Here is a 10,918-nt window from a genome sequence, read left to right as displayed (position 1 = left end):
ACTACACGTTTAATATACCTTGTGACACTGACCTGATCTACCTTTACCCCTAGCTGATGACTCGCTGAACTACTCTTAAAGGCACCTGACTTATCTTACCTGGAGAGGAGAACGATGATGATGTACATGATGAGGAAGAGGAAGGAGACGCAGTAACCAATGTAGCGCAGTATCGTCAGCCACATGTTCTCCGGGGGCACCTCCTGAAGAAGAACGACACAGACAATGGGTTCTGGCCTTCATGAGAGGAGAGGAGAATAAACCACTTATCCATAACATCTATCAATTAGCTAAAAACAATAGGAAGACGTTACGTATTCTTAACATATGTGTGGACAGAAGGTACCAGGGATTTATAGGGAGGATGTGGATAAAATTTTATAGTTTCCAAGATATGAGATAAAAACCCAAAGACATTTCCTTAGCGTCTGGGAACGGGAAGCAGAGAGAGAAACAGGAAAGAAGGAAGAATAGAGAAACAAGAGATAACGTAGAGAAAACAAAGAAGAAACAGGAAAGAAGGAACAGAGAGATAATCTACATCATATAGAGGAAAACAAAGACTAAAAAAAAACATTGCCAGAGTGACCACAACATTACCTTGGGCTCCGTCTTCCTAGCGACCACAGAGAAGGTGCCGAGTTGTGTACAGGCGCATTTGGTATACGTCTCTGTGGTGTACAACATGAAGCATCCATTAGTGTCCCACACCCCGAAGTCTCCCAGCTCAGTGTTCCACCAAGCACAGTAACGCTGCTCGATCTGTAAGGCCGTGATGAAGGGTGTGGTTAGCGAGAGGGAGTGGTTATTAAAATAGAAGACGTGGTTAGTGGTATAGGGGGGGGGGGATGGTTAGTGGTATAGAGAAGGGGGCGTGGGTTAGTGGTAAAGAGGGGAGGGCGTTAGGGGGCCAGAGGGGACGTGGTTAGGTATAGAAGGAGGGCGGTTAGGGGGTACAGAGGGGACGTGGTTAGTGGTATAGAGAAGGGGGGCGTGGTTAGTGGTAAAGAGGGGAGGGCGTGGTTAGGGGTACAGAGGGGGACGTGGTTAGTGGTATAGAAGGGAGAGCGTGGTTAGTGGTTTGGATGGGGTGTAGGTATTGACAAAAAGGGGTGTCATTGGTAGAGTCTGAGAGCCTTAATTTTGTACAAATGGTAAATAATATGCATCTTAACTTGAAGCTGACTGGATGTCCACCATCTCAAACAAGTATCTGTCCACTCTGTGTGAAACATTATGAGACCACAGATGATAGATATTGGCACATCCATTTACTTCGGTATATAGTTTAACATAAGTAATGTAATGCGTATTTATTTGGGAGTAATTAATATGATGTTCGGTTACCAAATGTATGTTACTGAGCCATGCATACCAACCCTCCCGGGACACAGCCACGCATACCAACCCTCCCGGGACACAGACCCACGCATACCAACCCTCCCGGGACACAGAGCCACGCATACCAACCTCCTGGGACAAAGAGCCACGCATACCAACCTCCTGGGACACAGAGCCATACATACCAACCCTCCCTGGGACACAGAGCCATACATACCAACCCTCCTGGACACAGACCCACGCATACCAACCTCCCTGGACACAGAGCATACATACCAACCTCCTGGGACACAGAGCCATACATACCAACCCTCCTGGGACACAGACCCACGCATACCAACCCTCCTGGGACACAGACCCACGCATACCAACCCTCCTGACACAGAGCCATACATACCAACCTCCTGGACACAGACCCATGCATACCAACCTCCTGGGACACAGAGCCATGCATACCATCCTCCTGGAACACAGCCACGCATACCAACCCTCCTGGGACACAGAGCCACACATACCAACCCTCCCGGGACACAGAGCCACACATACCAACCCTCCCGGGACACAGAGCCAGAGCCACATACCAACCCTCCCGGGACACAGAGCCACACATACCAACCCTCCCGGAACATCAAGATTTGCATGTATCATTTCAGAAGTCATTGGACCCATCCTGACAGATACTTTATTGAGATATTGTACAGTACTTTCCCGTCTCTCTCTAATTCTGCTCATTTCTCGCTTGTCTCACTCATTCCTTCTCGTGGAACTGTATATATTATCAAAACTCTCTCTCTCTCTCTCTCTCTCTCTCCTTACCTGTCTGTCCATATCTTCTTGGTGGAACTTCAAGGACCTGATCTTAAATGCACTGGTGATGATGTGCCTCAGCTTGAACTTGACTGGGAATCTCTTCATAGCCTCGGGTGTGGGTTTGCAGCTCGGTACGGTGGGGTCGATTCCGCCGAACTCATTAAGCACGGGGTCACAGGTAACGTCCACTGTGATGGTGCGGGAGTCGATGACGTAGTAGCGGGAGGGCGGCATTCTCCTGAGGGTGAGGAAAGACTTGTGTCAACAGTGTGTATGAATGTGGGTGTGAAGACGACGATTATAATGTCCCTACGGGGCCCAAAATAATATCGTGACCAACCACACACACATCATCATCAAAGGTTACATCACATAAAGATACTTACGCCTCGTTGACCTTGGTGGGGGCCATGAGGTGGTAGGTGCGGGAGGAGAGGATAACCACATTCACGGCCCGTCTTCCACACTTGTCCGCGTCAATCATCTTGATGCATACTGTAGAGGGAAACACATTGTATGGTTAACCTGTGGGGGCCTTGTGACTTAACCCATGATCCCAGCCCATAGCACTACCCCATGACCCCAACCCACAGCACTCACCCATGACCCCAACAAAAGCAGCACTACCCCATGATCCCAGCCTATACCTTCACCCATGACCCCAACCCACAGCACTACCCCATGACCCCAGCCTATACCTTCACCCATGACCCCAACCCACAGCACTACCCCATTAAACTAACCCAGGATCTCAATTTCTACCCTCGTGTATGACCTTACCTGCCGCTCGGTCCATAGGGTATGACCTTACCTGCCGCTCGGTCAATAGGGTATGACCTTACCTGCCGCTCGGTCAATAGGGTATGACCTTACCTGCCGCTCGGTCAATAGGGTATGACCTTACCTGCCGCTCGGTCAATAGGGTATGACCTTACCTGCCGCTCGGTCAATAGGGTATGACCTTACCTGCCGCTCGGTCAATAGGATAATTCCAACCAACTGGATGACCTATTGCCTTGTAGTTTGGAGACGTGATATAAGGGTCATTACTGGCTGCCCATTCACTGACGTTCCGCTTAGTGGCCACCACAACTGTCAAGAAACAACATACAACCTCTGATACAACACAGATGTAACATTAATGCAACATAATAATCACAATATACAACGTTGGCGTATGATGATATAATGACCAAAAGACAATTTAAATCATTTGATATAAAGTCTAATACAACACAGATTATACATTAATACAGGGAAATACAAGAACCACTATAGATACAACATTCATACTCGATAATACAGCACAACACACATTACAGTGATTACAGGATATACATAATTTAATACATAATACAATAATATACAACATACAATGACTGCTATGAAAGGAACTCGCTACAGTACTAACTCTTGTTCTTGGTAATCTTGTTAATCTCTATTTGTTGAGTGGAGTTCTCGTAGATGACCTGATGCATGATGTTCCTGATCCAGCGGGTGAGGTCGCCCATCATCTTGGCTGACCCGGGGTTGTCCTTCTTCATCTGCAACGTCTTCATCTTGTCCACGTTGCTCTCCCCAAACAAGGTGCTGGCTGCCTCGATGAACAGCTGAGTGTAGACAAAGTGTTGATGAAATAGATGGACACACACACACACACACACACACACACACACACACACACACACTCTCTCTCTCTCTCTCTCTCTTTCTGTCTAACTTACAAAGATCTTCTTGGTAAGCTGAAGATCGATGTTCTTGGGGACTTTGCTGTCGTCGGTGGCTGAGTTGAACGCCTCAACGAACTTCTCAAACACCTTCATATTCTTCGTGATCGGCATGGCGGTAGACGACGGCGCTGTGTCTGCCGAGGTACAGCCACACTATAAGTATACTCTACCATCATAACAACGGTACTGTACCATAATTATAAATGTTACACACAGTTTTGGTACATACCAAACTGACCAAACCTGTAGGCCTGCACTGTACCTCTCACCTGTACCACCCACCTGTAGGCCTGCACTGTACCCCTCACCTGTACCACCCACCTGTAGGCCTGCACTGTACCCCTCACCTGTACCACCCACCTGTAGGCCTGCACCGTACCCTTCACCTGTAGGCTTGCACTGTACCCCTCACCTGTAGGACTGGCCTCAGTGCCCGGGGTAGCACTGGTGGGATCGACCTCCTCGGTGTTAGAGGTGGCGACCTCGGTATTGAACATATCACTGAGGCCGTTGTACATGGTGGCCGCTGTCTCTGGGTCGTTCATATCAGCACCAGTCAACTTCTCGGCGAACTCTTCCGGGTTGTCTCCAGCAAACTCCGCACCTGTAAAGTTAAGTACATACGGCGGGTTTTTTTTTTTTTGTAAATATTCACCCACCATCACCCAATACTATGACCAAAACCTATCCTTTTACCCACCATGACCTACCATAACCCCACACCATGATCCACCATTACTCACTGTAGCCGCCCAGGAAGTAGAGCGTCTCTGAGTCATTAATTCGTCTGGTCCAGGTGGCCACTTCGTCAAAGGCGGCGGTGATGTACTCTGTGTAGAGGGGGTCATCGGCGGTCCTGTGGCAGCCTATCATCATCTCTGACGGCGAGAGCGGCTCCTTGGCTGCGGCTACGGAGATGGGTGTGCTTGCGCTCGCTACAGGTTCTCCGTTGAGGAAGAGCTGGAAAACATATTTGGTTAATTAATGGTAGGGACGGGGGAAGAGGTAAGGGAGGAGGAAAGGGAAGAAGGGAGGGTGGGATGGGGGAGGGAAAGAGAGGAGGGATATGTTGAGAGAGAAAGGGAGAGACTAACAAGCTGACATGCATTTACTCATTTATTATCTCTCTCTCTCTCTCTCTCTCTCTCTCTCTCTCTCTATCTCTCTCTCTCTCTCTCCACCTACCTCCTTGATCACTGACGGCTGCTGTTGCAAGAGACAGAGAGACAGACAGACAAAGCACCACACATGTACTGTACCTCAATGCCTTCCTCATCGACGGTGGGATGGGACCAGCGGATGCCTATATTGGTCCAGGTATCGTTGTAGGTGAGCCAGGGGATCATCGTGTGCCAGTAGAGGTCGCCTGTTGACACCAGCGCGTGCAGCCACACCGAGTACTTGTAGATACGGATCCCAGGATGACCTTCCTTGTCGCCCCCTGCAGGTATTTCAACACTGACTCACACGGTTCAGAAACTTGTAATACTGACTCACACGGTTGAGAAACTTGTAATACTGACTCACACGGTTGAGAAACTTGTAATACTGACTCACACGGTTGAGAAACTTGTAACACTGACTCACACGGTTCAGAAACTTGTAATACTGACTCACACGGTTCAGAAACTTGTAACACTGACTCACACGGTTCAGAAACTTGTAATACTGACTCACACGGTTCAGAAACTTGTAATACTGACTCACACGGTTGAGAAACTTGTAAAACTGGCTCACACGGTTGAGAAACTTGTAAAGCTGACTCAAAGGGTTCATAAACTTGTAACACTGACTCAAAGGGTTCATAAACTTGTAACACTGACTCAAAGGGTTGAGAAACTTGTAAAACTGACTCAAAGGGTTGAGAAACTTGTAACACTGACTCAAAGGGTTCATAAACGTGTAAGACTCACCAGAAGAGGCGACGGTTCCGTAGCTCAAATCGCCCGGGTCGGTATCGTTCATATTCTTCAAGTCTTGGTCGCTTATAACAATCCTGGACCAGATGGTGAAGGTGAATCCGTTTAAGCAGTTGGCGGGGTTCACTGAGCAAGAGTCCAAGTCTTCGTTGTAGCCTCCGTGGACTTGGCACTGTCGGGGAGGAGGGGGTGACTTACTTGGCACTGGTAGGGAGGAGGGGGTTACTTGGCACTGGTGGGGGAGGAGGGGGTGGTTAGTTACTTGACACTGGTGGGTATCTGGGTTCACTGGGTTCAGGATTCAAATAGTAAAAAGAAATACAGGTTTAATAACACCAATATCAGGGCATGTTAGGGGTTCAAAGAGACTCGGGTTCGGATTCAATGTTTTAAACGAATCACCTCCGGCAGCGTCGAAACTCACCTGTTCCTTACCGCCGTCCACATACACCCCCGGTCACTCACCTGTTCCTTACCGCCGTCCACATACACCCCCGGTCACTCACCTGTTCCTTACCGCCGTCCACATACACCCCTGGTCACTCACCTGTTCCTTACCGCCGTCCACATACACCCCGGTACCGAAGCCGAAAGGTCCCGGTACAAGGATTATTCCCCCGTCAGTAACCTCCTCCGTCATATTTTCGTTAATGGTCCCCCAGTGGTAGTTAGCGACGATCGAGTAATCAACGTCTGGGAGGGTAATGGATGTGCTTAGTTCACTGGATATCATGGTGTGGATATTGTGTGGATTGTTATGTGGGTGTGTGGATATTATAAAGATGTGTGGATATTGTAAAGGTGTGGATAATATAAAGGTATGTGGATATTATAAAGGTATGTGGATATTATAAAGGTATGTGGATATTACAAGTGCGCGGATATGGCAGGCGTGTGGATATAACAAAGATGAGTGCATAGATCGTAAGTATATGAATGTGGATATGCGAAGTGGATTATGGTGGCCGTGTGGATATTACAACAGTGTGTGGATATGGTCAGTAATACAAGTACAGCAGAAATATTATAAAAATTACACTAACATAAGAATCAGATTTTTGTTATGTGATATATAACGATCTATCATAATTATCTACCACAATAGTGACCTATTGACAAGATTCATAAGTTTAGAACAGTGTGTGTGTGTGTGTGTGTGTGTGTGTGTGTGTGTGTGGAAGAGGCATTTATAGTGAACCTCTTGTGGTCGAGAGAGACACTCACCCATGTCAGGTAGAGGTGGGTACCGCTTGCCATTGGGGATGGGCGTGGTCGTCTCTGTAACTTTGATTGCCAACACACAAAATGTCAGAAATTGATTATATTACAAGAAAATGAAGGGTGGGGGGTGGAAGGGTAGGGGTAGAGACGGGAGCACATAATTAACAGGTAGGGGACAGGTAAAGGTCACATTCATAGTGTTGTGACGTCAGCCTCGTAATGGCTTGATGGTTCTCCGTTGGAAAGAATCATTTGCTGTGAAGATGGTGAAGGTGTTAAATATTGTAAAAAATAAAAAAAATAAAGAAAAAAGTAAGAAAACAGAAGGAAATAAAGGTGAGAAATCTAGACAAAGAGACAGACAAGAGAGGTTTTTTTTTTTGGAAGGATGGAAAAGTTTATTCACACAATAATTACTTACAGCTATAAAATTCCTACGTATAAAACTGTGGCATCAATAAACCCTTCACAAGGTATCCTCAACGCCCAGCCTGACCTTCACAGCACACGAGTATCAGAAAAAAAAATAGTGACTGGTTATAAATCATGTGTGTGTGTGTGTGTGTGGTGTGTGTGTGTGTGTGTATGTGAGGTGTGTGCGTGTGGTGTGTGTGTGTCGAACTGATGGTTGAGAATACCTCACCTAGGCCTACACCACCGCGCCCTTGGGTACAGTGTTTACAAGTTCAAGCTAACGGTATGGCTATAGTAGTTTATGAAGTCAAAAGTACAGGTCTATGGTAGGAAGATCTAGTTGGCGGGGAGGTCGTCCATATCCGGCTGTTTTTCATCACAACCGGACGAATGAATGAGCCGGATGAATGGAGTTGTCAGCAGGGAGGCAAGGTGGATGTAGTGGTGGTGGTCGTCTCAGCCTGGGGTGGGAGGGAGAGGAAAGACGTGTCAAACAGTGAGTCTTCTGAGTGTTGTGATGGTCGGTACCCACAACCTAAGGTAAGGAGAACCCCCACACACACACAAAAGGGTTCCTGTCACTGTAATATTCTGGTCACGTGATCACCACAAAACTGGCCGGTGATTGGCGGAGATTTACATATTTTGAGAGGAACAAACTAAAATATGACAGACGATGACTTGGGAACAAAGTCTTTTAAACTGTGTCGGTTATAACTTCAGGGTAATGGTTATAGTTAAGCTAAAAGTGGTCTTCTCTCTCACGGCCAATCACGTGCCGGTACTATAGTTGTGGTTAAGTGACTACAACATGACGAAGGGCGAATAACAACCATGTTTGTTATAGGTCATCTCCCTCAGGTTGTGGCCGGATCAACACATACAGTATACTCACAGGAGCTTGGTAACTGCCACGCCCTCACGCAGCACCGTTAACAGCCAGCCGCATGACCGTCAGCAGCCAGCCAGCCGCATGACCGTCAGCAGCCAGCCACCAAACCACCGTCAGCAGCCAGCCACCAAACCACCGTCAGCAGCCAGCCACCAAACCACCGTCAGCAGCCAGCCACCAAACCACCGTCAGCACATCACCCACCTGAGGCAATGGACGATAAATAACATTACTAATTCCTATACAGTGTAGTGAAGGGACTGTACTGTATGTGAACTAACACCGGGTGGAGCTGCCTATACAACCCACGTGTCCTGCCCCACTTAACTAACACTTGTCTAATCTTCTCACCAGGCATCAAAAACACATTATGTAGTACCTAATTAATCCAGAAAGACAGGTACAGATATAGAATTTTAAAATGATAACAGTACTAAGACGCAACTCACCTGCAGGTAAATGTACAGGTGTAAATATAATGTACACTGGTATAGGTGTACTAAGGTGCAATTACAGGCGTGAATATAGACATACAAGAGTAGATATAAAACAGAGGTGTATACTGTACCGTATGTATAAAGTTAAGGTACAGGTGTATGTTAAGGTACAGGTGTATGTTAAGGTACAGGTGTATGTTAAGGTACAGGTACAGACGAGTAGAAGTTACAGTTGTGGATATTAGAAACAAGTGTACAAATATGTGTATAAATCCCAGGAATAAAACATTACGTATAGTGTACAGCCACAATAGAAAGTATAGTGTATTATACTGGTGTAAAATAGGGTAGCGTTCTGGTATAGGAATTCACTGTATACCGTTGTGTGGTGCTGGGGAAGTGTTGTGGCTTATGTCTCTATGACACCCATCACACCACAAACCCCCATTCCTTCCCTCCCACCCTGACGCTTCACCCCTCCCTTCCTCCTCCCTCTTCCAACACTAGCTCTCTAATTTGTTTTTCTAAGTTACATTCACTCAACAAAACTACGCCCCCGTTAATCCGATTATGTGTAAGATTCCTTAATCCACGGTTAACCCTACTCGTAATATATTGTTACGACCCTCCTCCTTTCACCGCTTACCCAGCTTCCACCACTGGTTACCATCGGCCAGGGTCGTGTGTACAGAGCAGTAGATATCTCACACGAGTGGTCGAATTACCACTGGCTGTCCCGCCAGTCTCCGGTGATTTCCCGACGATCGGTATCAGTGTACAGACAAACAAGGGGCAGGTAGATTTCCACCAGGTCACAGAAACACACTTGTGCACTGTAGTCTTCTTTAATATACACTAATCCTTCACAACACTGCTAACAGGGTAATGTCTTCACAGCTTAACTCCACACTTGGAATATATAGTCAACACACTACCAGTTTACAATTCCTCAGTCTTCTCACTTTAACTCAATCACAACAGCTCCACAGTACTTGCACAACAATTGTCTTCAGTTGTTCTGCTAGGCCTAGTCTTTACACCAGGAACAGAAGAGAGCAACTCACTCCTACTGATGATGATGATGGAGAGAAGAGAGCCGTTTACTCTGAAGATGGTGTAGGAGGAAGGTAAGGTGAGCAAGTGGGAGATTTGACAGCAGGTGGACTATCCACCTAACTACTGGACAGCCCGCGGCCGCTTATAAACGCCTTGTCAGACACTTCTCGAACATCCTAGAAAAACCCAGAGACGCCTGGGAGATTCTAGAACGTTCTACTATGATCGAGGCTTACAATAATAAGTAAATCATAACAAAAATGATGCAATACATTCTAGAATATTCTTACGTAATTAATACATCAATAAACACACGAAAATTTCACTGAAATTGTCAAAATAGCTGCTGCATGGAACAGAAAACAACCAAAACACCGAGTTTACAAAATCATAATACGGAATCATGCCTCGGCATAACAATAAGTTAATATAAATGTGGGTTAAGCTTCGGTTATTCTGATCTAATTCAAGATTGGCTAATCCAGGAGATATTCCTATTAATGCCTTATTCAGTTTAATGACAGCTATTAAAATAAGCACAAATAAACCCTACAAATTTTCATTATAAAAACGTCAACATTTGATATAATTTTAAACTTTGTCGTCACATAAGGTCAAGCTGTAAGCGAATACAAAAAATCAGACCATGACGATACTTAACAGTCATTATTAATTTGGATTTCAATATGTAACTTCCCGTATTATTGACTTCAGTGTTTTCTGTTATAATAAGGTGGCGGGAACATCATGTTTGAGTTTACAGGCCGCTTAGACTCGCATTAATTACTGTATATTACACACTATGCATATATGAGCTTCCAACTTAGTTTATGATCTACAATGTACTTAAAAGTTCAAGATTCTTCAGACACTACTGGAGACAGCTGGCAGCTCAAGGCCGTTTGTTTACTATAGTTCGTAGTATAATATAATACGAAACAACAAAGCCCAACCATTAATTAAGCAACAGGGAACCAAGTAACCAATCACCGATCACTTTTACATCCATTCATAATTTTTACTACGTACTATAGTAAACAAACGGCCTTCAGTTGCCAGCAGTGTCTGAAGAATCTTGAACAAGAGGCTGTGGCCCTA

At 45.9% G+C, this 10,918-nt stretch overlaps 1 protein-coding gene across 3 annotated transcripts in view; it reads right to left on the bottom strand.

Moving 5' to 3' along the window:
* LOC121859068 (adhesion G protein-coupled receptor B1-like) overlaps positions 1 to 8,445 on the bottom strand; it is a 12,737-nt gene extending 4,292 nt beyond the window's left edge. The window contains exons 1-14 of one of the 3 annotated variants that reach the window (XM_042355730.1): positions 8,331 to 8,445; positions 7,025 to 7,896; positions 6,348 to 6,493; positions 5,795 to 5,972; positions 5,141 to 5,322; positions 4,625 to 4,841; positions 4,294 to 4,485; positions 3,876 to 4,015; positions 3,563 to 3,761; positions 3,118 to 3,243; positions 2,538 to 2,646; positions 2,158 to 2,389; positions 601 to 762; positions 100 to 203 (exon numbers count right to left, since the gene is read on the bottom strand). In XM_042355730.1, coding sequence (XP_042211664.1) covers positions 100 to 203; positions 601 to 762; positions 2,158 to 2,389; positions 2,538 to 2,646; positions 3,118 to 3,243; positions 3,563 to 3,761; positions 3,876 to 4,015; positions 4,294 to 4,485; positions 4,625 to 4,841; positions 5,141 to 5,322; positions 5,795 to 5,972; positions 6,348 to 6,493; positions 7,025 to 7,028 — 1,991 coding nt within the window. In that variant the 5' untranslated portion in view covers positions 7,029 to 7,896; positions 8,331 to 8,445. Of the gene's footprint in view, positions 1 to 99; positions 204 to 600; positions 763 to 2,157; positions 2,390 to 2,537; positions 2,647 to 3,117; positions 3,244 to 3,562; positions 3,762 to 3,875; positions 4,016 to 4,293; positions 4,486 to 4,624; positions 4,842 to 5,140; positions 5,323 to 5,794; positions 5,973 to 6,224; positions 6,277 to 6,347; positions 6,494 to 7,024; positions 7,921 to 8,330 lie in introns of those variants that run through there. The other 2 variants (XM_042355731.1, XM_042355732.1) reach the window with 2 other exon arrangements.
* Positions 8,446 to 10,918: the final 2,473 nt, after the last annotated feature.

Source organism: Homarus americanus, unplaced genomic scaffold (genome assembly GCF_018991925.1).
Source record: "Homarus americanus isolate GMGI-L3 unplaced genomic scaffold, GMGI_Hamer_2.0 scaffold5773, whole genome shotgun sequence".
Lineage (NCBI taxonomy): Eukaryota > Metazoa > Arthropoda > Malacostraca > Decapoda > Nephropidae > Homarus > Homarus americanus.
The sequence above is the reverse complement of the archived record's forward strand: the minus strand, read 5'-3'. Positions and strand labels throughout refer to the sequence as shown.